The sequence below is a fragment of the Lutjanus erythropterus genome, chromosome 3 (genome assembly GCF_056507025.1).
Source record: "Lutjanus erythropterus isolate fLutEry1 chromosome 3, fLutEry1.hap2, whole genome shotgun sequence".
Classification (NCBI taxonomy): domain Eukaryota; kingdom Metazoa; phylum Chordata; class Actinopteri; order Lutjaniformes; family Lutjanidae; genus Lutjanus; species Lutjanus erythropterus.
In genome coordinates this window covers 24,596,979-24,624,776 of record NC_139319.1, presented here as the reverse complement: position 1 = coordinate 24,624,776, position 27,798 = coordinate 24,596,979, and the positions used below count along the sequence as shown (strand labels likewise).

General features: G+C 39.4%; 2 protein-coding genes across 2 annotated transcripts; both read left to right on the top strand.

Moving 5' to 3' along the window:
- Positions 1–773: 773 nt before the first annotated feature.
- Positions 774–10,661, top strand: keap1b (kelch-like ECH-associated protein 1b). The gene is made up of 6 exons (XM_084715543.1): positions 774–1,599; positions 2,685–2,930; positions 5,718–6,394; positions 8,557–8,762; positions 9,463–9,639; positions 10,256–10,661. Exons 1-6 carry the CDS (start codon positions 1,294–1,296, stop codon positions 10,513–10,515), a joined length of 1,872 nt encoding a protein of 623 aa, XP_084571669.1. The 5' UTR covers positions 774–1,293; the 3' UTR covers positions 10,516–10,661.
- Positions 10,662–14,678: 4,017 nt separating this feature from the next.
- LOC146330080 (volume-regulated anion channel subunit LRRC8C) lies at positions 14,679–20,735 on the top strand. Its single transcript, XM_084715542.1, has 3 exons — positions 14,679–14,874; positions 15,618–15,776; positions 18,181–20,735. The coding sequence occupies exons 2-3, from the start codon at positions 15,636–15,638 to the stop codon at positions 20,467–20,469; spliced, it is 2,430 nt and encodes an 809-aa protein (XP_084571668.1). The 5' UTR covers positions 14,679–14,874; positions 15,618–15,635; the 3' UTR covers positions 20,470–20,735.
- Positions 20,736–27,798: the final 7,063 nt, after the last annotated feature.

The window sequence follows — 27,798 nt, the reverse complement described above, 5'->3', positions numbered from 1 at the left end:
TGAAGGTGAGATTGAATCTTCTACTTATCAAAGACACATAAACAAAAATGAGAGGAAGTGTTGTTTAAATCATGTACGATGCCTTAAACAGCACACTCATCATGAAAAGCAGGAAGCCTTGACCTCGGTGAAGTGCTCCAGGAAGAGTCCACCGACACCATGGGTGTGAACAACATGATGACAGATAGGACACAGTGTCTCTTTGCGTAGATAAACTTTGCTGCGTAAGATCATAAATGGTGACTGATGTTGAATCAGCAGCAGTTATAAACTGTGATGTTAGAAATTGTTTCAGTGCCTTAGTAAAGTCTGTGACCACTGTGCAGTGTATACATACATGCTCACTGTCTCTCTCCCTCTTTTTCCCCCAGTTGTCAGCTGAGCCTCCTGCTTCCTAGTAAACACAGCAGTGCAAACAAATTCCTTAGCTGGACAATCTCAAGGAAAGCGTCTCCGGAGAAAGCCACCGGACTCCCCCAACCCCTCATTCCCAAGGGCTCCAAGTAACACTTATGACACTTTTGGCACTTGACTCTGTTTTCTTTCCCTTTGCGGAGTCGACAAGCCCTCTACTGCCTCATCTACAGTGTCTGACTCTGCAGCTCTCAGCACAAGTGTAGCACTCTGAAGGGAGCTTTAATTATTACCTCTTTAAAATGAAGCAGTAAATCAGACTCTTTTTCCTTTTTAGAATAATCTATATGCAAGACTGATCTGTCCCAGTGGAATCTCACGAGCTTTTAGGTTAATTTGTCAGACTCCAGAAGAAACTCCAAAAAGATGTCTCCTAGATAAAAGACAGTTTTTTTTGTTTTCAGGACTGGTTGACAAGTTACTAAAGACCCCCCAACACTTCTACTGACAACACAAACAGTCGGACTGAAATTACTTCAGACTTTACCTGTTGTTCTCTCCCCCTCTGTTCTGTAAAGTTAATCCTCGGACAAAGTCAGAGGAAGCCTGAACTTAAAACATTTCAAATATGTTGGAACTGCAACATGTAAAAGTGGAACCAGCCATGACTGGCAGCTCACACAGAAGTCTGTAGTGATGCCATAATGAGCAGGATGGCTGGACTCAAGTACTGAACAGAGCAAGGAAATCCTCATGTCTGCATAAATCAAACTTAAAGGTGAACTCTTCCCCACAAACAAAAGCCTGGAGCTTTCTGCCAACTTTCAGTTCAGACTCTTCTTCTCTTTTACCCATACCTGTGCCTGGAGCAAGGATGCCCCGTAACGCCGCCCACTGTTCTTGAGAGAGAATTGCAAGGAGGAGGAGAACGTGTAGGAAATGACAGAGTGCCTGACAGAATGCAAAGCGCTGGTGACTCCGTCCACGCGCAATGGCCACCGTGTCTTCAGCTACACACTGGAGAGCCACACGGCAGCCGCCTTCGCCATCATGAACGAGCTGCGTCTGGAGCGCCAGCTGTGCGACGTCACGCTGCGGGTGCGCTACAAAGACCTGGAGGCAGTGGACTTTGTCGCTCACAAGGTGGTGCTGGCCTCCTCGTCCCCGGTCTTCAGGGCCATGTTCACCAACGGTTTGAAGGAGTGCGGTATGGAGCTGGTGCCAATCGAGGGGATCCATCCCAGGGTGAGTCGGATGTCATTTGCTTATGTTTAAGCATTTGTTTGTTTAGTTCTGATACGTTAACCAAAAAGAACCAATAAAATTAACAGAGAACTTAAACAAATTATCAGTAAACAACATAAATAACCTAAAAATGAGTAGACTGAAGCTTATAATGCCTAGATTTTTAACCACACATCTTGTTAATATCAAAAAGTAACATCAGAGAAAAAACACAAAACTAAACAGATCGGTTCTTGATCAAAATGATTACTTCCTTTTTTCTGTGATACTGTTCCACTCACAGACCATAAACAGATGCAGTGTCTCATCAGGTGATTGGAGTTATGTTGTAACAATTTAATACCAATAAATAATAAGACATCAGAATAATGATCATAATGATGCATTTTTATTTGTTTGAGACTAGGTACTATTGGCACAATACTATTTTTTAATATTTTCTGTTGCACAAAACAAGATATTTTACAGTACTAAACAGGAATAAAGCAAATGTTCTTCTAGCATAAACTTGTGCAATCGACATGTCTAATTGCTTTGAAAGTAGTCACCCTATCTTGTTGATTATACCTCAGTCTAAGGAACACAATCACACTTGCTACAAGAGCAACACTCTCTCTGAGTAATATAACAGATAATGTTACAAATTAACATATCAGTTAGATTTCACATGAAATACACCCGTCAATACAAATTATATCACAGGGATATTACAGCATTTGATGCAAAAGTCAAGATGTGACTCTGTGCAGCTGAAGTACACACAGTGAAAAGTACAGTAAAACTTGGCTGAGTACACTTAGTTTGACCTCTCTTACTCACCCTGGATGTTTACAAAGCTTGTTCAGATATACACACGAACACAGTATCGGCTTCTTGTTTGCCTACAAGATGCCAATCTGTCTGTTCCTTACAGGGAGAAATGAATAGTCACACAAATGAATGCAGTTGTAGCACCACAGCCTTATTAAGTTAACTTTCTCTTCTGTGCACTGTTTTAACCTTCTCCCAAACCCCTCTCCACCCCCTGTCCTTCTCCCTCCTCTCTACCCCAACGTTTCATCTATTCTTTTTACTCACTCGTTCAGGTTATGGACCGACTGATAGAGTTTGCCTATACGGCCAGTATCTCCGTAGGCGAGAAGTGTGTGATTCATGTGATGAACGGCGCTGTCATGTACCAGATAGACAGCGTGGTCAAAGCTTGCTGCGATTTCCTCGTCCAGCAGCTCGACCCCAGCAATGCCATTGGCATCGCCAACTTTGCTGAGCAGATTGGTTGCACGGAGCTACACCAGAAGGCCCGCGAATACATCTACATGAACTTCAGCCAGGTGAAGCAGAATTTCAAAAGAAAGCACCACTATTTTATCTGTAATATGTTTTGCTTTGTTTTACAATTATTTTTTTGATAGAAACAGACATTAAGCGTGGGGAGAGAAACAGGTATTTGACATGCAACAAAGGTCTACAGCTGGGGGATGTTGTGGTTATGTGGTATGTATCTCAACCATTAAGCTACCAGGACGCCCCATAAACTATACATTAAAACAAGTGGAGTCACAAGCATTAGATTAAACTGGCCTGCTGTTATGAACAGAAGTTGCATCCGTCAGGTTATGCTAGGTGCTGTGTAATTGTCACTTAGCTGCAAATGAGTTGTCTATGAATTTTAATGATACCATTTCGTGGCCGTTCCGAGCCAGTCAGCAAAAACAGTTATTGGGTTGACTTAATTTGAGGTCAGTGACATGCTTATTTCAAGAGTTTAAACAGCTGAAGTCGCTCATGTGATCTAAAAGTAATATGAAATAATCAGTCAATCAGTGTTTTTACTACTAAAACAATGACATGTTGTAAGTGTATCCACACAGCTCATGACGGAGAAAAGAAACTGAGCTTCCTTTGTATAGTCATTGTTCTACCAGGGGATTTTGCATTTAAAGTCTTTCATGGTGTGAGTAAATGCTGTTTCACTTGTTCCATTGCGGTTTCTGCTAGGTGACTTTCCACTTCAGACTTGCTCACAGCTGGCCCGTGCCCTTGTGCAATGATTGTCAAGAATGCAAGTTATGAGTCATGATGAGAGTTTATCTGTTGTCAGAGTGCACCTTACTCTAAAAGAAAAAAGTACAAAGCAGCAAAGAAGAATAATATGTCAGTCAGTCCATCACATATTTTTGCTTTTCTTTACACAAACAAAACATCAAGTGATTAAAATAGGGTCTTTTCATCTAGTTTCCTTAACAATAAAATATTAAGTTAGCCAAATTAATTCTTTTTTAATTTCTCATAATAAAAGATACAGGTAGTGTAAAGTTTGATTACATATACAGTGCCTATAAAAAGTATTCACCCCCTTGGATGTTTTCCCCTCTTATTGCTTTTATAAATTGAATCATGGTCAATATAATTTGGCTTTTTTGATGAAAATTTTTACAGAAAAAGAACTAATGTCAAAGTGAAAGCAGATTTCTACAAAGTAATGTCAATTAAATAAAAATATGTAATGTACAGTAAGAGACTGCATAAATATTCACCTGTTACAAGTCAGTATTTAGTAGATGCACCTCTGGCCACAATCACAGCACTGAGTTTGTGTGGATAGTTCTCAGTCAGGCTCAAGCACATCTGGACACCGCAATTTTACTTCATTCTTCTTTGCAAAACTGCTCAAGCTCTATCAGGGTGCACAGGGATCAGGTGTGAACAGCCCTTTCAAGTCCAGCCACAAATTCTCTATTGGATTGAGGTTTGGGCTTCGACTCAGCCAACCTGCTGTATTCTTCAGGTCATTGTCTTAACAGAAAAAAAATATGTTCCACAAGTTGTAGTTATCTTGCAGACTGAATCAGATTGTCCTCCAGTATGTCCACCAGGTGTCAGAGGATGGGGAAGGGGATGGTGTGTGGTGATGTGCAGTGTTTGGTGTCCAACAAACGTAGCGTCTAGTCTGATGGCCAGAAAGCTCCATTTTGTTGACGGCCTGCTCTGGGCACATTTACACATGTGCCACATTTCTTCCATTTCTTAATGATGGATTTAACTGAACAGGGGATGTTCAGTGACTTGAATTTTTTTTGTATCCATCCCCTGACTCAAACTTTTCAATAACCTTTTCTAGAAGTTGCTTTTAGTGTTCTTTTGTCTTCATGGTATAATTGTAGCCAGAAATACTGATCAACGGGTGACTGGACCTTCAACAGGTGTCTTTATACTACACTTCACTGCACTCAGGTGATTTCCATTTTTAATTGTGAGAATTAGGTCAGTCACTTTAGAGGGCATGAATATTTATATTAGATATTTTTATTACTTGATATTACTTTTTAGAATATACATAGTATATATGAAATTCTACAGGCATGTATGCCTCGGTGAAACTGGTTTCAAATGTATTATGACTCTCACAGCAGGAAGCCAGATGTCCTGGGTATTCAGTCTGTGTGCTAGTCTAAATAAACCTTATCTTGTTACTGTATTGTCTCCCAAATAATCTTGACATTGACATGAGACTTATTTAAACAGTCTTTAGTCGGGCTGTGCAACATTACCAAAAACATATATCCAGATTTCATTTCATATAACGATAGAACACATTCTCTGTAAATCCAATGAATAAATAGTTTATATAAAATGACCATGTAGAAAGGTCTATTTCAGTAAAGCATACAAACAGTTATATTAACATTTAAGAGTATTAACAGATAAAAAGGTAAATACAAATCACTTTGTTTGAGTCAGGGGTTTGTTTTGTACTTTCTATAGACTCTCCATACTGTTTGAATTGATTCATGCGAAGGTGGTAAAAGAGGTTAATGGTGGTTGAGTCTGTTGTGGAGACCAGTTCCAGTGCTGATATGATTATTTAATATTTTTATTTTCACTGTATTATCTTAATTTATGAGGATCAATAGATTAAATTAGAAAATAATTGTCAAATTAATTGTTGGTGCAAATAATCTTTAGTTGTACCTTTGAACAGGAATCAGCTTCCATCAGCATAGTTGACTGTTTCTACTGGACACTTAACTATAATAAGTATAATTTACTTGGATTCGCTCTATATTTGATCAGGGCTCAGCACTTTTTTAAGTTTTCATCCCTTCTCGTGTCTGTAGGTGGCAACCCAGGAGGAATTCTTCAACTTGTCCCACTGCCAGCTGGTCACCCTCATCAGCCGTGATGAGCTCAATGTACGCTGTGAGTCTGAAGTCTTCCAGGCGTGTGTGGCTTGGGTGCGCTACGACCGGGAGAACCGGCGACCGTACGTCCAGGCCTTACTCCAGGCTGTCCGCTGCCATTCCCTCACCCCCAACTTCCTGCAGGCCCAGCTCCAGTCTCTGGACTGGGACCCCCAGTGTAAAGACTACCTGGCCCAGATCTTCCAGGACCTCACCCTCCATAAACCCACCAAAGTCATTTCTTGTCGAACACCCAAGGTGCCGCAGCTTATCTACACGGCAGGCGGTTATTTCCGTCAGTCTCTCAGCTACCTGGAAGCGTATAATCCCTGCACAGGAGCCTGGCTGAGGCTTGCTGACCTGCAGGTGCCCCGCAGTGGCCTGGCGGCGTGTGTGATCAGTGGGCTTTTCTACGCCGTTGGAGGAAGAAACAACGCGCCTGATGGTAACATGGACTCAAATGCATTGGACTGCTACAATCCTATGAACAACTGCTGGCTGCCGTGTGCTCCAATGAGCGTGCCCAGGAACCGGATCGGAGTTGGTGTTATCGATGGCATGATATATGCAGTTGGTGGATCTCATGGGTGTATTCATCACAACAGTGTTGAAAGGTAAGAGAACGGGGGTTTTAATGGAACAGACTGGTGTTATTTTATATATGATATGAGCTTAAACAGTTCCCTTAAGAAGAGACCACATCTTATGCTTATGCTTTATTTGCATGTTGATATTGTAACGATACATTGACACCAGGGCTACATAATAAATCACAATTGCAATAAAAACACAATGTGGCCAAGTGCAATATCCAGTATCCAAAAAGGAAAATGTATGGGAAAACAGCATTATAATGAGGTACTTTCCTGCTGCATAGATGACCTGGCCTAAAAAATCTTGTTCTCTAATAATAGAAACCATGTTTTGTTTGGTACAGACCTCAATAAATATATAACTATATAATATATAACATGAAAATTGTAATGCAAAACTGATTATTTCTACTAATTGTATCACATGCAGCCCTAATTGACGGCAAGTATCAGTCTTTTGTGTAACGATGTGTAAATGACGGCACCAGTAGGGACCAGCCAACGCTCACATTACTATGAAGTAAAAGTATCATGGCGAACAGAGTGTAACAATCGCTACATTACCACTGTGTTGATTTTCAGCTCTAGAGCCACGATCCTCAATATACACATGCAAAATTCAGTCAGTGTGTGCAGAAATGTAGCAAACACCACTGATGGTTAAAACTGTAAACCTGCACAAACATTATGGTTAACAGCATAAACCACCATGTTCTGAAAAAAACACCTTACAAATACTAACCTAGCCTAAAAATTAGGTTACCATTTGTATTTTGGAACATAAAATAGCAAAGTAATAAAACTCAATATATCACAATTTTTGTTAACACAGTAGTCAGCATATCGCAGAATGGCAGTAACATTGTATTGTGACTTAAGTATTGTGACCCTCTGAGTATAGTCAGTGTAGCTGCAGCCTGATTTATTGTTGCTAATAAAAATGTATAACACCAGCTTTATCTTTTTCTAGTAATAACAGGTACGGCTGCTGTCAGTGTGCTGCAGGTGTGCCTTGATTTATGCTGGGCTCTTTTAAAAGCCCATTGAAATGAGATTAATTTGACTGCCAATATGTCCGTGTTTCTGTGTATTGATTCGGTAATAAATAAGCAAAAGGGTATATGACTAAAGTCCAGTGGGGGACGTTTATCATGCAGGGTTATGCTCTGGTGTGTTTGCTGCATATAACTGATGAGTACCACAAGAGCAGGAATCAAGTAACTTCCTGGAAATTAACTGGTTTTGTTCCACTTCCTTTAATAGATTTTAAGTTCACACAAAGCTTCAATGAGGAAGTTTTAATCTACAGGGAAATATTTTTGATATCATAAAGCCAAACAGTAAATTATGTAACGGCTAAAAATAGAAGTTTTCCAACCTTTAGCTGTCTAACTAAATATATTCAAAATAAAACATTGAGTTAATAACTACCCACACAGTTTATAATCCACAACTTAAAAATGGCATTTTTGTTAATTCAGCATCTCCTTGACAGTTCGTCTGGACTGTGAGTCGGCACAAACGTAAATTTTAATCAACAATAAAAGCCTGGAGGATGAGCAGCATCAATATGTCCCACCAACAAGTGTTTAATGTATTTATGCTGCTGTGTAGAAGTGATTCAGAGCCAGAGGGGAAGCTGTGGCACAATATTTAACCTGACATACTGTACTACAGTAAAGTATGGAAATTGTCATATTTCACAGTTGAAGATTTACCCAAACTCTGACTGTGGTCCTAAGATCACGTGGACGGAGAGAAGTGACAAATGGCAAATAGAAACCACACTCACCACAATGACTGTGAAAGAGGAACACGCCTAACCTTTCTGAAATGTGTCCATGCAACGATTCAGTACAAAAGATGACTTAGGTGACTTATCAGTGTAGTAGAGTGGGATTGTTGTAATACTGGAATTTAAAACTTTGATGCAATACCAATATAAAAAATGATTCTCAATACCTCTTTCGATACCACAGCGTGTTACACCCTCTCTGTGAAGCAACATTGTGTGTCACAGAGGAAGCACGTGTCCATCTGCAGCTCTCACTGGGCTAGCAGTCACTCAGGTTAGCTGTGCAAAGGGAATTTGATTTTCCAATTTAGGAAATGCAGAAATAAATCATAAGAGTAGAGAGCAATAACAATAAAACAAATCAATATGTGTTTTTTCTGCTCTGCAGATATGACCCAGAGAGGGACCAGTGGCAGCTTGTAGCCCCCATGTTGACACGGCGTATCGGTGTGGGTGTTGCGGTCATCAACCGGCTGCTTTATGCTGTGGGGGGATTCGATGGGGCCAACCGACTTAGTTCCTGTGAGTGCTACAACCCTGAGAGGGACGAATGGAAGACCATGGCACCCATGAACACTGTGCGCTCTGGAGCTGGTAAGAAATCGATAGAAAGCTGCTTTTTAATGAAAAACTTTTCAGCTTTGAAAGTTATGCAACTCTTTAATTGGCCTCGTTTGCATCCACGTATTTAAAAGATAAGTGCAAGGTTTTTTATCTGCTTCAATAGGCCCACTTATTTGTGCTTTTGAGATCAAAAGATTTGAAGTGGTTAAGACATATGACTTATTAATGAAATGTCAGTGGTTTGTTTTCAGCTGGAAACCTTTGTTGCATGTTGTACCTTGTTTCATAGCACAGAAAACAGCCAGGAAGGAAAACAATTGTTTTGATCTTACCAAAGCCGCAATATCAAGCAAAAATCATGTATTACTGAATGACAGATAAGAAAAAATAGTAGTTATTCTATTGAAAGCATTAATTGTAGTTGGTACACAGGTGTAGTAGCAGCTGAGCAGGAATGAGTCTTCATGTATCCTTAATTACATGTATGAGTTGTTGTTATGATAGTTAGATACATCATTTTGATTATGATCTTTTTTTGACAGTGTTAGCGTGTCTTTGATGGATACAGTTGTGTTAATATACTTTTTTTTCTTGCCATAAGACAGCCAAAACAAAGCTACTGATAATCTTTAACTATTCAGTACAAGTGTCGTGAAGAGTGTATTTACAAATCTCCAGAATGTCAGTGCCAGTGACGGTCTGCTGTAAACTCACCTTTGACCCATTTCAGGCGTGTGTTCACTGGGGAATCAGATCTTTGTGATGGGCGGCTACGATGGCACCAACCAGCTGAACACAGTGGAGCGCTATGATGTGGAAACTGATACGTGGAGCTTTGCTGCCTCCATGAGGCACCGACGCAGTGCTCTGGGAGTCACTGCATTGCATGGACGCATCTATGTAATGGGTGAGTAGTAGTGTAACTGGAAAGAACCTGCTGAGACTAAAAGTGCCAAACTAAATTATTATTTGTGTCTGTATCGTTATGAATGAATGACACTGGTTATATTTCTTTGCATGTGCCATTCACACCAAGAACAATAGTGAAAACTATAACAATAACAATAATGATGTGAGCATCCACACTGATGAATGATATTGTTTTGTAAACTGGTGCCAAGCTCATGCTACGTGCTTCACCTGTGTCGGCAGCTCAGGAAAATTGATATTGATGACCTGTTACTGCTGTAAACAATTCCCTCTGTGACTGTCATAGAGGACATCAGCAAGGACCAAACAAACCTGATCAACACTAAAGACTGTTTTGCAGTATATCTAATTTAAAATGACGTGTTTCTAATATGAGGTTTGTAGGTTAATATTAAGTTTGTAAGTAGAACAGTTTTTAAAACAATATATTTTTAGTTGTTGTTCTAGTTATAAGGTCGTCTTCTTGGTGTGGAAGATCCATAATGATTTGCCAATCAGCGCCACAGGCAGAACTAACATGATCGTTTTAGTTTTGTCTGATATCAGGCAAACAAAACTGTTCCTTTAACAAAATGTCAACATTATGTTTACAGGTGGTTATGACGGCAACACTTTCCTGGACAGTGTGGAGTGCTACGACCCCGAGAGTGACAGCTGGTCAGAGGTGACGCACATGACGTCAGGGCGGAGTGGCGTGGGTGTGGCTGTTACCATGGAGCCGTGCCAGAAAGAACTGCCACAGTGTCAGCAGTCTGAGAGGGAGAACGGTGCTGCGTCACCAGCCTATCAGTCAGCCATCTCCGGTTTTAGCTTTCACCAGCGGCACAGCGGACCCTTCGGCAAAGGCACATGAGGCTCATCGCTCAACCCTGTCATGCACACACACACACACACACACACACACACACACATGCACACAGACGAGCACCCTTAAATTCCACTCTGATCAAAATAAAGCCCCTCACAGCTGATTAGAGACAGAGGTGAGCTGAGACACCACCTGCTGCCTCACTGGTTCTAGAAGTCACACCTGATGTGAATTTAATAAAAACAAAATCACTAACACTTTATTTTAAAAGTGCAGTGTTGATACTCATCTATAAGGTGACAAAAAAAAGTCATTTGAGTATCCACATTGGTCTATCCAGTTGAAAATAGACGCCACATCCCACAGTCCAATTTTCAAAACATAAAATAAGATTTGTGTTAAATCTGAGAGACCTCAGTCCGTCTGTGTGTGTGTGTGTGTCACTGATACGCAAAGTCATCAGTCGGATCATCATCTCCCAGGTTTGAGCCATGGGAGGAAAGGGCTGCAAACTGAAAAGGGCCATCCACTGGCTCGAAGAGTCATCAGGGCTCCTTATACTTCAAGAGCAACCCAAAAGTTACATCTGAGGGGAAAACATTCAAATGATCCCATTTTCTAAAAAAAACAATAAAGAACAAAGAAGTAGCATTTGTCAGCATAGGCAGTAGAGTTCAAAGTGCCATTAACAATGCCTGTGGGCATTATTGTCATCAGTATATTGTCTTGAGGTGCTTTGATGGAGAAACAGAGACACTGTGGTGTGTAGAGACTGATAAAGTGAACCCAGACGGCCACAAGATAAAGCTCATACATGACAATGAGCCTCATGCAAGAACATTTTCTGTATTCTCATCCTAAATCTCCTCTTTACATTTTTCTGAGGTTTCCAAGTTAGATTCAGTAAACCAATAAAAATCAACACATTCATTCAGATTCAGGAGCATAACAGTGAGGGAGATGGACAATAAAATATGTTCCATTTACAGCTATGACAGTTAATTGGGTTATGGATTATTAATTGATTATTAAATTGATAAGAAACTATTTTGATAGTCGATTTATCGGTTTGAGTACTTTTTTTAAGAAAAAAAAATCCAAATTTTCTGATTTCAACTTCTCAAATGTGAATATTTTCTGGTTCCTTTAGTCTTCCGTGACAGTAAACAGAATATCTTTGGGTTGTGGACAAAACAAAGATATTTAACGACATCATCTTGGGCTTTGGAAAACACTCATCATTTTTCACCATTTGCTTATATTTTATAGACCAAACAACTAATCAAGAAAATAATCATCGAATTGATTAATGATGGAAATATTTTGTTAGTTGCAGCTCTAATTCCATTAAGGTGGAAACAGACAACTTTTGAGTCCTCTTTTTAGCGTTTCCAAGTGGTGGTATTACTGTACCACTATGTTGTGTTGAACTGTTTTCCCATCAATATGTGTTCCCTCTTTCCTTAACTCTGCTACACCAAACCAAAAACACGACCCCTCGACCACTGAGGGCACTGCTACGGGAAACAGGAGAACACACTAGGTCACTTTCTGTTTACTCAGAGACAGAGCCTAGCTCCATGAAGAAATTATCAACACCGCCTTGGAAATTAGAGAGAAGAAAGAAGCATGTTCACTGAAGAGGTAAAATGAAATGGTAAAATGACAAAGCACTCTGCATTCATTAATTCAGAAATTCATTCTATGACGGAGATAAAGTTTTCACATTAAAACATCATGCCCAGATTTGCATAGTGAAAACAAGGCTTATAGGAAAGCAGTCTTTATGTGGATGGTGTCGTTACAGTGTGCAATTAATATTTACTTCAAAATGATAAGTCAAAGCAAAACAATTGTCTGTTTCCACTTTAAACAGAAATGTAGGGTTTTATAACGGAGGGTGTTCACCTGCATAAAGACCCTGAATCAGCTCTCAGTGTTTTTCCATTAAACAGCTGAATTGTATTAATTCAAAATATGGCTGTAAAATCCCAAGAGAAAAAAAATTCAAGAACAACTCAGTAAATTGGCAAGCCGTGACACAAAACACACCAATACAGTAAAGATATTTTAATAATTTTGCATTAAATTTGTTTTATTTTTTGCAGCCACATATTTAAACTCCATCTTCATTCATATTTAGGCATTATAATTCTTTAAACTAGTCCCCCCCCCCCCCCCCCCCCGTAGAGAAAGGCAGCTGTACGTGACTGTGACAGGCCTGGACCACCCCGACTTTACCGTAGAAATTTGGAACAAATACTCTTGCTTCACTCGTAGCTTAAGTTTTGTTTGTTTAAGTGACTAGTTCTTGCACGAGGCCCACAGTCTCAAACTCAAGTGCTGGTTCAAGAGAAGCAGGATCTTACAGTAACTGCATAGTAACAAATGTGTCTTTTCACTAACAGCCACTTGTAGTTTAATTAAAATGTGAAATTTTTAGGATAGGTGTGGGGATATTATTGAGTGTCGCCTCTTATAAGGCTGTCAGAGTCTGGTCCAGGATAATTGGTACATGGACTAAGAGAATGAAGAAACCGGTTGTCGACTGTGTTTAGAGGAAAGGAAATACTGTAGCATTCAAAAAACTTGGACTCAAACATCTCACTGAATGTGTTTTTATAAATAAAAAAAAAAAACACTAATTACTGACACAATTGAGAACCTCCCCTCCGTACAGTCGACTCTTTGGTTTTCACCTCCACCAGACCTCAGAAACAGAAGTGACCATGTTTGTGCATTAGTGTTCAGATATTGTATGCTAATGACAAAAAACTTGCTTAAAGAAGTGTATTTGTAACAGCAATTTAAGCTACAAAGGTTTTTAAGTGATGTTTTGTACATTGATATTCTAAGAAGTCTTGTACAGAATTTCAGAGCTCACTTTTTTATTTATTTGTTCAGATCCTTTTTGGTTTCTTTTCTCGTTCCTCTAAACTGACATCAGCTTTGTATTGAATTGGACTCTGGTGTTGTGTTTTTGAATAACTAGCATGCATTGTAACAAAGTAGAAATGCCTGTTAATGCTAATTTTGGATGTTTGTAAAAAATCTGCTTCACTTTGAAAGGGACTTCTTTTTCCTGTCCGTCAGTAGTTGGAATGGAAATTAGAATATTTAAGGTCTGCTTTGTACATTTTTTCCAGCAAAAAATACCCTGTACAATAATACATTGTAAAGTAAAATATATGTTTATGTACTGCTGGAGTTGGGTAATATTTTCTTATCTGTAGACATCTTTTGTTATTTTTATTAAGTACATAACCTCACGAACATGTGTGTATATGTGTGAAGCATCTACTTAATGGGGTCTGTGTAAAGAAATTTGGGTCATACATTTAAGTTATGCAGGTTTTTAACGCAGCCTTGACCACCAGAGGGAGCCAAAACTCTTTACTTTTTTATTATCATATTATTTATCTTGAACAAGTTACTGCTACCACCAAGTTAAGTTTCATTACAGATAAATAACAATAGGCCAAGTAACGTTTTTCTTTGTTTGTTTGTTTGTTTTTTGTTTTGTTTTGTTTTTTTGTCTTTCACTCTAAACCTGTGGCAAGTGTGCCATTAATCGACCACCCATGACTGTTGCCACCTCGTCTCATTTCCTTGCTAAACCTGGCAGGTGGATGAGGTAGACCATTATTATATCATCCGAGAGGAAAACGTCCCTGATTATGAGGTTTACAAGAGGATCGAGATGTAATCCTGTTAAATATAGAAAGCAGCTCTCAACAAAGGAAATATCTTTGGGTAAAAACAAAAAGAAGTTTGAGCTGTTGTAGTAACTGTGCCCCACAGGGAAAATATTTTATTAAACTATTATACAGATGTATATTTGAAATTACTTTTTAATTCAATTTTAATAACACAAATAAATTAATGTTATATCTCTGTTCCTAAAGTTGGGCGGAAACACCTACATGACTGTAGGTCTGACCTTACCTTACAGTAGTATAATATTTAAAGTAGTGTTTAATACTTTTTTTTTTTTTTTTTTTTTTTTACAAATATTAAGATATGTCTGAAAGGACACGTCAACATGAATCCAACGTAGATAGAATATATATTATTTCAGGAAACTTTTATTTCATAATGACAAATTTTTCTATTACAGGATTTATTTCATCACCTTATTTATATATTTATTTATTCATTTAATATTGACTAAAATGGCATTCCCTGCTCAGTTCACATCAGGCCATTTAAGGGCTATCTTTATTTATTGTTTGTAAAGTTAGCGGCTCTTGAACGTGTTGAAGTGGCTTGTTGAGGATGGGTTTATTTTGAAAATCTTGTCCGGATGTTGTCTCTTGTTAACTTGACACCGGTGAGCTCGTCTTTAACGATGAAAAATAGGCTCCGGAGTCCCGCCGGACACCAGTGGATCGTCTTCGGACGCAGGTAAGTGAAACTCACCTGGTTAAAGCTGAATGCGACACTTTTATAACTGCACTGTGTGTGATGGTACTTTACAGACACACTGGAAGTACTGTGAGGACATAAAAGTAAATTTACTGTAGTTTACATGGGACAGTGTAAGTTTTTGTGATTTCGCAATTATGAAGTTCAGGATCTTTAATCATGTGCTGCTGAAACGTCTCTTTTAATCAAATACAAAAAATAAACAATGTTTATTACGACTAGCAAAATTCACACAAGAACTTTAGGAAAAGCTGCATTTTTTCACTTGTTACCATTGTTTATTGTCAGGTTTTTTTTTATAACAAATCATGTATTAATACATCACAATTAAAATAGGCTAAGTTATCAGTTTGGTTGTAGTGGTTTTACAGCGGCTGAGAATTTGTTAGATTTGTCTTTTGACCTCATAACTTACAAAATATCAAGAAAATAACTAAAAAAAAAATCAGTCAGCCCTTTACTGGGGAGTTTTTGTTGTCAGACGTTGTCAAACTCGTTCATCCAGCTTGAATCCACCCACAGTGTAGGAGCACACTGTTCATTCATTCATTCATTCATTCAAGGAGACTGATACCTAATGCTCCAGCGTGATGAAACCAAACAGTGCTGTATATATTCTGTGTCATATAACTTTAAAACCTTTGACAAGATGTCCTCCAGAGACTGTGTTCAAAGCCTATTTTAGCCTCCATGTTCACAGTCACTCTTCTGTCTTTCATCAGTGTGCAGCAGCAGCCAGGATGATCCCAGTGGGTGAATTCAGAAACCTCGGCTCAGAGCAGAACCAAAAGTTTCGGGTCCTCAAACCGTGGTGGGACGTTTTCTCAGAGTACCTGTGCATTGCTATGCTCATGATTGGAGTCTTTGGGTGCACCTTGCAGGTGAGGCACCTACAAACCAGCCACGTTGTCATGAAAAGCTCTTAAATCCGTAAATGTTAGCCTGTGGGAGGAAACAGATTTTGAAACATAATTATTATACTAACCCAAGACAGCCTATCCTGCCTGATGAGGCAGAAGTATTTGCATCATTTGTATCTATTGTGGAATATTTTGTTCCCTCTCTGTCTACTGGCACATGCCAAAGCAATTCCTACATTATCTGACCTCCAAGTCAGGCAAAAACACAGACAGTGTAACTGAACTAACTTGTCTCTCCTGACCCACTTACTGTGGATTCAGATCACTAACTTGCTGCTTAATGTGTCTCTCAGCACCTGATTATCATTTCTGTGTCATGTTAAAATAGCACAGAAGGAAAGAAAAGAAATTAATATGTAATGAGTCACAATAGCTTCTGAGTTCTGACATTTACTGTCTTGTTTCATTGACATACTGTCTCTGTAGACAATGCGAAAGGTGTGTGTGTGTGCGTGTGTGTGTGTGAGCGTGTTTACATGCACACTAGTATCCTTGTCATGATCAGGTTTTTGGAGTATCTGGGCTATGTTTTGCGCATATAGACAGTAGGGATGCACCCAAATCTGAATACATTATTCTGGAGAGCATAAATAATATAATGGAACTTTTATTTAAATACAGTTTTACACACATACTTAATTTCAATATCATTATATTGTTCTAATAAAAATAAAAAAGCAAGATAGATGAAAAGTACAGTTTGAGCCCAACAATTGCTTTGCCAAGGAATATTAATGTGACTTCCAGCATAAACCCTAACCCACTTCTCGTCCTCTATCCGATTACAGATATAGAGACCGGTAATTATGTCTATGTGCACCTCTAGTAAACTGTTTATCCCAGTTTCTGAACTATCTCATAGTGGCTGAGACGCACCTGCGGGCAGGTTATGATCATGTTTACAGTAATATAAATAACATTTCCTAAATATAATCTAAAACCGAATAAGGCTTACAACCAGGATAGTAATCAATATGTAAAGACAATCTGTTGTTTTATTTCAAAACAAAAGAGAGACGGTCCATTCTTCTAATTAGTGCAACTTTAGTGAGACAAACATACTGACAACAGACAAACAGCACAGAGTAAACAACAAGACCAGTAAACTGGACCCTCGGGTGTTTGTCTAAACCACTTAACCATCTATAGGCTCTACAGGTCCTACTAGATTAGAAGTTTAACTCACAGTTAAAACACACAGACTACACTGAAAAGATCGGAGTGAAGTAACATAACGTATAGACAGTATTTATGAGAGAAAATGTATGTATCCTAAATGTTCTCAATTTTATATTGCTATATAAATATATATCATAAAATTTTGGGAAAAACAGTTTCAGAATCAAATAATAAGTGTCTTGGCCAAAATCAACAATAATTTGATCTAATTTAGAAGTAACCAAAGCCTATTCCTCTGTGCCACAGACCTTTATTGTTGTCTAAACAATATTAAAAATATATCAATAAGCCTCACTCTTACACTGAGTGACACATTCCTTCATTATGATGAATGTGGACAATAATTTATTTCAAGGCTATCCTATATACACCATCCAGATGCTATAAATACACACTAGAGCACCAAATGAATATTAATCCGCCACTGAAAATAGTGCCCTACAAATGCACTATTTCTGTTACAATTTTGTGTAACGGATGATTGACAAATTAAAAGAAGAACCTAAATAAACTGTGAGAATGAGCCCCCCATTGATGACCATTCTTTCAGAAGATATGCTCTCATTTGATGTTTTGATCACTCTTTCAGGTTCAAAATGTCTGAGTTCTGGTGACAAAGAGCACATGACACGTTTCATACACATCAGACCATTCAGTGGCCATTCATACCTGGTATCACAACAAATGAATCTACTGAATCTCTCCATGGTTCCTCTGATGCAGTGCTAATAATAGCCATCTTGATGCTCACTTTTAGCATTAAACCATCCTAACACAGGCAGTGGTGGTTGGTGGGGCACAAGGCCAGATCCAGAATTTCTAAATCAGGGAGAAAGAGTAGATGCGCTTCCAGACCCTTTTCAGAGTGTTTGTTAAAATCTTTTTATGTGGGAAAACCATCTTAAAAATATTAATCATAATATTATTTTTACATAATTTAAAAACTGTCTGTAAGGGAGCCTTAAATATACATTGAAAAGTTGAAATACTTCTGGAGTTCGAAATTCCTTCTTAAACAATTCTGGTGCAAGGACATCCTATAGTTGTCCTTTCAGATATACTTAGACTTCACTGGTACAATGAAACACTCTTGTCATGGTTTTTGCTGAGAAACACACTGTTTTGTGTGTGTAGTAAAAGACATTGTCACACACTTCTATTATTTTTCTTTCTTTATTTCCCACAGCTCACCCAAGACAAGATTGCCTGCCTGCCAAGCCACTTCACCAGTCCAACGCCTGAAGCCATCGACTGCAGCCACATCCGAACCTACAGGGAGAATGAGACGTCGCAGCACACACTGGTCAAGCCTGTCAACCCCATCATCCAGGAGGTGGTTGGCCGCAAGAACAACCTGGACATCCACCAGTATGTGTTTGTCAACCACTACTGCTATGAAAGGTTTGTCCACTGGTTCGCAAAGTTCTTCCCGTACCTCGTTGTAATCCACACGATGATCTTTATGGTAGCAAGCAGCTTCTGGTTCAAGTTCCCCGGGACTTCCTCTAAAATCGACCTCTTTGTCACGATCCTTGGGAAGTGCTTTGATTCACCCTGGACCACAAGGGCCCTGAGTGAGGTTTCAGAGGAAAGAGGAGAGGAGAAACTGGTTAGCTGGAGAAGGAACACCATGTCAAAAGATCCTGCAGATCGACGAGCAGATGACGAAGACACTACAGGGCTTCTTCGCTCCTCGTCTGTCAAGTCTAATCCAGAAAAAAAGAGTCCAGAGCCTCAATCGACGCCCTCTGTCTTGGATAAGAAGGAAGGAGAGCAGGCAAAAGCTCTGTTTGAGAAGGTGAAGAAGTTCAGGACTCATGTAGAGGAGGCAGACATCTTGTATCTCATGTATGTGCTGCAAACATCACTGAAAGTCTTCAAGTTCCTGTTAATCATTATCTACACTGCAGTGCTCGTACCAAACATTGAGATTGTAGTGCGCTGCTATGTTCCTCCTGAGCTAACTGGTTTTGATATCTATTGCTGCAACCACAACAAAGCTAACCTCTTCTCCAAGCTGGCCTACTGCTACATCTGCTTTGTGGGAGTGTACGGACTTCTGTGCATCTACACCCTCTACTGGCTGTTTCATAGACCCCTGAAAGCATACTCCTTTGAGCAGGTCAGATTGGAAACGGGTATTAATGACATACCGGACGTAAACAATGACTTTGCATTCCTGCTACACCTTGTGGACCAATATGATGCTCTTTACTCCAAAAGATTTGCTGTCTTTCTCTCTGAGGTCAGTGAGAGCCATCTGCATCAGCTCAACCTCAACTATGAGTGGACCATCAAAAAGCTGCGCACCCGTCTCACCAAGAACACCAGCAACCGGTTGGAGCTCCACTTGTTAATGTTGCCTGGGCTCCCGGACACTGTCTTTGAGATTCCCGAAGTGGAGTCTCTCAAACTGGAGCAGGTTAAAAATGTAACCATCCCAGCTGGCGTGGCAAAGCTGGAGTCTCTTCAGGAGTTATCGCTGATCTTCTGCCCTGCGAAGCTCCAGCTGCAAGCCCTCAACCACCTCAAGGCAAATTTAAAGGTTCTTAGTCTAGCTTTTGAAAGCTTAGAAGAGGTGCCTATGTGGATGTACACTCTGCACAGCCTGGAGGAGTTACATCTGAATGGTCCTTTAACCAATGAGGTGTCCAGAAGTGCCACTCTGGACTCTCTTCGAGAGCTTAGAGCTCTGAGAGTCCTCACCCTCCGCTCCAACCTCACTAAGGTTCCACCCAGCGTGGTGGACGTTGCGTTGCAGCTGCAGCGGTTGTGCATCTACAACGAAGGTGTCAAGATCCAAGTTTTTAGCAGCCTGAAAAAGTTGACCAACATAGTCTCACTGGAGTTAGTGGGCTGCGAGTTGGAGCGCATCCCCAGTGCCGTCTTCAGCCTGAACAACCTGCAGGAGTTAGACCTGAAGGAGAACAAACTGACCACTGTGGAGGAGATTCTCAGCTTGCAGCACTGCCAGCGTTTAGTGACACTCCGACTGTGGCACAACAAAATCACTTACATCCCTGATCACATCAGTAAGCTGCACTCCCTTGAGACACTGGACGTTAGCTGGAACAAGCTACGAAAGCTTCCCTCTCGGCTGTTTTATTGCACCAAACTCAGACACCTCGACGTCTCCCACAACCAGCTCACCACTCTTCCTCCTGAGGTCGGCATCCTGCAGGGCCTCCAGTTCTTCTCCGCCGATTTCAACTCATTAGAGACACTGCCAGAGGAGCTGTTCTCCTGTAAAAGGCTAAAGACGTTGGCTCTTGGAAACAACTGCCTGTCGTCTCTCAGCTCCAGAGTGTCCAACCTGGCCCAGCTGGTCCGACTGGAGCTTAAGGGGAACCGTCTGGAGTCTCTGCCTGTGGAGATAGGGGACTGTCCCCTGCTGACTGCCAGTGGACTGATAGTGGATGACAATGTGCTGGATCTGCTTCCATCAGATGTACGAAGCAGGATGAATAGAAGCTGAGTCTGTAGAGACAAGGGCTGTCATTGACTCATTTCTTCTCAGTGTAGCATGGTGGCTGATGTGGTCTGATTTGCATGGAGAAAACTGAGTATTAACAAAGAATTACCCCATGCCACTGGGTAGGACTTTTCATATAAAACAGGACAACAGGACATGGAGACCATAACTGGATGTCCAAACACTATAAAAAAAACATATTTATAAAATCAGTCATCATTGAATGTGTGTTCAGATTATGTCAAAGAGAAAAAAATCAACTTGCACATGTTTTTAATGTATTTTCTTAAAAATATCTTTTTAAAATAAATATTTTACAAAGTTTGTTGGTGTTCTGTAAATACCACATTTTCTTGGTCTTCAACCTCTAGGGGGTCCTCAGAGTTACTGCAGGGAGGGTGTCTAATTATTGTTTGATAATTTGATGAACATTTTTTGAAAATTAATTGACATATGTCTGAAAATACACGTTAAAATGAATCCAACATATCATTACATTTTAACATATTCAGATAAGATGGCCTTTATTTGTAAATATATATACATATTGTACACAACATTGACGTAAGGCTACCTATGACTCCTGCAATCATGTGAGCTAGCACTAAATCACTGCGAAACCACAGTGAAAGCGCACGTACACACACCTTGCTCAGTAGCCCTGCTACACCTGCTGCTGACTTAAAAAAATAATTTGCTGGTTTTACTGGTTTTGATCACTGGTTTGAACAACAAATATTGTAAATTCAGGGTCAGATTACTGTTGACTGGATGAGGCCAGGTTTGACCTTCAAATTGTTCTGGGCCAGCATATTTTTACTCAAACACTGTTTTGTTTACTGAATATTTTGTGGATTCTTCAGAGCACAAGTCAAAGCGATTTTCTAACTGCACTGTATCCTGTTAGACAGGTTTTTTTTTACAGCATGAAGAGTTTCCCACAGTGCAGCGGCTCATGTTGCTCCCTTTCAAAGACTTAACAGGAGGGAGAGAAAGCCTTTCAGTAGCAGAATAAAAGGTATTCATCTCCAGTCTGTAATCGTACAAGGGGTTATGAATCAGTAAAAGTCAAGTCAGCCTGATATTTAGTGTGCAGAACAGGATATAGTAATTAATCATTTACAGAGAGAAGGAAGATACACCCATTGTCTTTAAAAATGCCTTTCTGAGTAATATAGTGAGTGTGGGGACGTCTGTGATGATGGGTGATACATTGTGCACATTTTTTCAGCACATTACTTACTTTTCTTATATTTCCTTGCACAATTGACCCTTCCTACAATCTGCCCCTTTTGGAACCTGGATCAATTTTCTCCTTTCCTGCTTCTTGTACATATGCTGGACTCTTCTTTTTTGAAAAGGAAACCAAATTTCACCTGGCAACAATTTAAAAGATGTTGGTGGGGGACCTGTAAAAGTGACATAGTAACATCTTAAATTAGCTAATGTTAGCAAAACACTAGCTAGCTAGCTAGCTAGCTAATCAGGGCAGGGGTGAATGGTTGAAACACTTTGAGCAGTGAACAGACTAGATGTGCAAAAAAAAGCAGGTCCATTTACCACAATCTACAACATACATCAAGCGCTGGCTAGTTAGCTAATCTTTTGTATGGTAGTTAGCTCAGTGGTTTTTCTGGCATGCTCCACTTCAGAGGCCTACACAATTTGTTAACAAATCATTACCAATGATAGGGGAAGCAACTAGTGACTAGTGAAATGATCAAAGCTGAAATAATGGGAAATTAAGGTCAACATGGTTGCATCAGCAAACTCTTGTTTATTTTCTACACATAAATCATGTTCATCAACTTGATATTTTTCCTCTGGTCATCCAAGCCCCACTTGCTGTTGCTTCATGCCCCAGCAGTTGGACCTGCCCCACAGTTTGAGAACCACTGAGCTAGCTTATCAACAACAGTGGCTAACTAGCTAGTTACATGTGATAGTTCATGTTAGCAAAACACTAGCCAATTAGTTTGCTAGTCAACATCAGTCATTAGCTACAAAGTTAGCTAGTGTTTTGCTAACATTAACTAGAACATTGAATCAGGTTCCTTTGGGTACCAAGTGTGCTCAACTGTTATTGGAGCACAGAGCAAAAAGGGGCATGATTTTAAGAAGGGTCAGTTGAAATTTTATAGTAAAATATGCAGAAAATCTCATTTCCAGACAACTGTGTTAAGCAAGGTGAATTTAAGTAGTAAGATGTGAAGTTGTGTGATTGCACATGTTACACATTACAGTCTGATGCAGATACATTTAAAGTGCCTTTGAACATGTTTGAAACAAGGAAACAAAAAATCTCAAAAGCCTCTGTTGCTAAACTTGAGGTCATTTTGGCCGCACATTTAGTTTTAGCATCAAGGAATCAGACGATGTAAATTAGATGCATTCCTCTGTTCAGTCTCTCACACAAACAAATACACATCTTTCTTTCTGCATTCTTTCTTTCTTTCCCCAGTGTTCCCTTTTTTGTACCTGCAGTCTCATCTCAAACTCACACACCATAAAAAAAACTTTTCAGCCTGAGCTGCAGTGCAGTCATGTCTTGGCTTGCAGGAATACGAGTTAAGGACATACCTCAGTAATACTGGAGCACACACTGACCTGCCCACACTTCCACACACCCCCAACACTGTGAGAAAAGCTTTTTCTTCTGATGTCAATCATTTATCTTTTTCATGGCAGTCAAGTGTGTCACCAGCAGTCACCCGTGATTGCATCATTGTGGCTGAGGCTCCTCTGGAAATAACAACATCTCTAAGAAAGTTTTTTTTTTTTATGTTGCTAGGGGTGATATCTTCAGTCAAAAGCGTTGTACTGACTTAAGCGTGAAATGCTGGACTGCTGCCAAGTCATACTTGTGGGGTGTGCCTTCAGATCTGAATGTTCTTATGCAGTATTTACATGTGAATAGGAAAATCAGATTGTGAAGCTTCTTCCTGTCATGTGAGTCTAAATGTCAGGATGTAGTTCCTGCAGGCTGTGATTCTCTGCAGCTTGATGAAGACAGGTTGCAGGTTTGCAGGGCACGTTTCGGTGCCTGATATGTTGCTGGTTTACATTAACTCACTCACTTTGATTTCACAAGCCATTGGTATAAAAGTTGATAATTCATCAAGCATTTGATATAATCTCACCACTGAATGCCAGTCTTTGATATGGCACTTTATTTTTAGCACCCATGAAGGAGAAATCTAGGCAGCTTAAAGGATAGGATCAATAGTCAGTGTATTGGCTACAGTAGATGACGATCGACACGCCCCCAGTTTGAAGAAGCAAACAGAAGTACCAACACAAAAGCTAAGCCATGTACTGTTGTGAATAGGATCAGCAACAAGTTATTTTAGCCACTTAAGAGGGTCCACCTAAAAAATCAAGATCACTTTAAGTGTACGCTATATTTAGAATTTGCTTCACTTTGCTGTCATACAGTCTTTTCTGACAGGAAACCCTATCTGTCAGTCAGTTTGTGTTATCATGTAACTTTGATGTTTAAAAGTTTGGTTTGGATTCACTTAAGTCCACGATAACACAAATGAGAGGCAGGCAAAATTCCATTACAATGTCCTACAATGGGTGGTGCAGTGATTAGCACTGCTGCCTCACAGCAAGAAGGTCCTGGGTTTGAATTCCCGAGCCGGCTGGGGTGCTGGGGAGTTTGTGACTGGGGCCTTTCTGTGTGGAGTTTGCATGTTCTCCTCGTTTCTGCGTTGGTTCTCTCTGGGTTCTCCGGCTTCCTCCTACAGTCCAAAGACAAGCATGCTAGGTTAATTGGTGACTCTAAATTGCCTGTGGGTTTGAATGTGAGTGTCTCCCACTTCTTAAGCATAATAATCTATAATAAACTAAATATATTTGATTATTATACTATATTAATTATGAACATAGCTGTTTTTCAGTGCTCATGAAAAGTTGACTTTCTCACAGGACAAATTAACACCATAAATATGCAAAAATATCTACTTTTGATACTTTAGGTAGATTTTGCTGATATAAATTACACAAGTACTACTACTAAGTACTACTTAAGTAAGGTTTTGAATGCAGGAATTTTACTTAGTGGGAGTATTTTCACTATGTGGTGGTTTTATGTTGCTCATAATTAAAGGGATAGTTCACCGAAAAATTCAGATTCAGTCCTTATCTACCCACTCATCGCAAGGTTTACTTGCCTCACTTTATTCTCACATTCTTACATTTTATAATCTGGAACCATTGATTTCTTTGATGTTTTTGCTTGAAAAATGACTTTCTTGATTACTAGAGTATCAAAATAGTTGTCAGATGGATTTTTGTCCATTGATTAATTGATGCAGCTCTAAAAGAGAGGGCGTCTTAATGGAAGATGGGTCTTAGATGCTGACCATGCAGCATTCCTGTCTTTGAGTCTGGTGGGCAGCTGTTGTTTCATGTCAACTCCCATTTCTCTCACTTTTCTGCCTGTCAGCTTTCTTCTGTCCGTTATCCAGTAAAGGGAAAAAAAAATACTTAAAAGAGATAGAAGTCACGTTGAGTAAATTGTCACCACTTACAGTATATGCACTGTGTATTAGACAGGTCATTCTTCTGTCATATTCTGTCATCTCTAACAGGACCACATCTCTCTCCCACTGACTCACACCTTACTCTCCCTCAGTGTCATTTGGTTTTCATGCGTATTTGTCTGTCTGCTTGACCACATGAGGGAGGGGATGGGCTGATACTGGTTTTTCTAGTCTACTTCTACTACTTCTCACAAACTTTGCCATTGTAACTGAATCTCTCCCAGCCAGCAGAACAAACGAACCACAGCGGTGTTTATACAGCACAGGGAGTATTTGCACATCCAACAACTCACCTACACCCGTGTCAGTGAAGTCAGGGAGCTCTACCTAGTGGCTGGAGGAAGGTCTGCCTGAAGCTGCATTTTTTGCACTAATATCGTTACAGCTGTTCTGTGGCTGATTTAGCTGTTATGGTGTGAAAATATTTTTGAATATTACTTGTAGTTGTGTGTATTTATTACGCAAGATGAGGGAGTGACTTCACAAAATCTGGAGTAGCAGACTTCTGACTGGATGGTTCCTGTTTCAAAACCAAAGACTGGCTGTGAAAATATGGGTGTGGAAAGTAAATGACTCTTTTTTGAACCCTTCAACAACTGCTGCTAAAGTGCCCTTCAGGGAGGCATTTGTCATCAAGCTGCTCTAGTAGAGTTGTTCACTTGTCCAAAAGTCAAATACTGTGGTTGGACTGCAGCTCCCAGCAGGTGTCCATGTGTGGGACCATGCAAATCTGAAGCACTGGAAAGTGAAAACATCATGAAACTGCTGACTGTGGGGTATTAAATTCAGTGGTGGGAGATCTGAAGCTCTTACAAAAGTCCTGTGTTCAAATTTTTGTCTGAGTAAATTATATATTTACAAAATGTACATACATTTTCAGATAAAGTACTCATGAGAGCTGTTATATATATTTCTATAATTAATGCATTCATGTGTAGGTTGCATTTCAAAGTTGTAGCTCCTGGGTCTTCAACAGGGACAGACAAGAGTCTGCCAAGTTTTTTTTTTTAAATGCATTTACATAATTTCAATCATTTAAATCAGCCTGTTTGGAAAAAAATACAGACAAGTATTTACTTTACACAACACTGACAAAAGGCTACACATGCAATCATGTGAGCCTGCTGTGCGGCGCCTATCAATGAAACTGAAAAATGTTGAAGCTGTTGCAGCTGCTCAGGTAGAGCCAGTTTGAATTACTTTATATTTTGAAGGGTCCTCAAGTGTTTAAAGGTAAAGGCCAAATTTATTGTGATCATACAGTCAGAGAGAGAACAATTATACAGTCAAATTCATTCTCTGTCCCATTCTAGCAGCACACAGGATCCAAATCCTGGATGAAACCTACGTAGGCCGTGTCTGAACTAGGATTTGAACCCTTGCTGTGAGGCAAAAGTGCTAACTACTGCCCAACCATGCTGCCTTAAGATAACAACCAATATAACCCATAAAAATAATATAATAATAATGTAATATAACAACCAATCATATTTATATTGGGGTTGCACGATATGGTAAAAAAAAAATCATATTGTGATTATTTGATTGAAATTGCAAATTGTGATTACAATTTTCATTTTTATGGAAAAAAATTACAATCATAATGATGTGCTATTTGTTGAGGTCTGTATGAAATAAATATGTCTTCTTTCATCTGAAGATTTGTAGACCAGGGCATCTCTGCTGCACCACAGTACTTCATTATAATGCTGTTCTCACACATTTGATCTTTTCCAAAGAATTGTGATTTGGTTCTGCGATTTGGATATTGCACTTGGCCATATTGAAATTTCAGTTCAATTTCTATTAATTGTGCAGCCCTATTTTATATTATATAGTTTGTACGCTTGATCAAGTGCAGTGCTGCTCTACTTTTTGCATCATTTGTGTTATGTAGTCTTTATACTGCATCATTTTTTGAATGTAAAAATACATTTGCAAGTTAATCCAACTTTATATTCGCATTTCTATGGTCATTTTTGAGTGTGTGCGTGATCTACTCAATGTTAAGAGCTTCAAATGTCTATCTTGGATTGAAACCTCTAAAACCTCTCTCGAAACCTGACCTACATTGTTTTCCACATGTGCTGGAGTCATTCTTACAGTTACTTACATTTTCTGTTAGTATTATTTATACAGGGAAAAAAACAGTTAATTACTTAAATAATTATTAACTTAAGTAAAATATGAATAAATAAATAAATAAATAAAAGACAGGTCATGTGGTGTGTTAGGGTTTTAAAGTACAATTTTTAAAAGGTACAGTATTTGCCTCTGAAGTAGTACAAATGGAGACAGTAGTAAAGATAGTAGTAGTAAAGTACAAGTACCTCAAAACTGTTAAAACAAACTTGTGCACAGCAGTGTTTCTCTCCTTGGTACCAGCTGGTTTCATGTAGATTAACACTAGTGTTAATATAAAGTTAGTATAAAGTTACTTTAAGTAACAGAGAAAGCTCAGTGAAAGTTTCTGTGATTTCTCTGTCAAATCAGTTCAGAATTTATATAAATGTGTTTCAGACTGTATGTGTTAATAATATGTAAAAATGTAAACAACACACCAAGACTTTCTGTGACATCATGAGTCTCTGCACACAGCAGCACAGTGGTTGAACTGTATCTCCTGTCTGTGCTGCAGGAGTTGGCCCGTGGCACACCAGTAAACAGAATAGCCATTGTACTGTGAGAGCCCTGAGCACAAACATCAGCAAACTGTCCCACCGTTACCTACAAGCCTCAACACAACAGGGCCCTCATTCATTTTGACTCACAATCCAGCTATCTG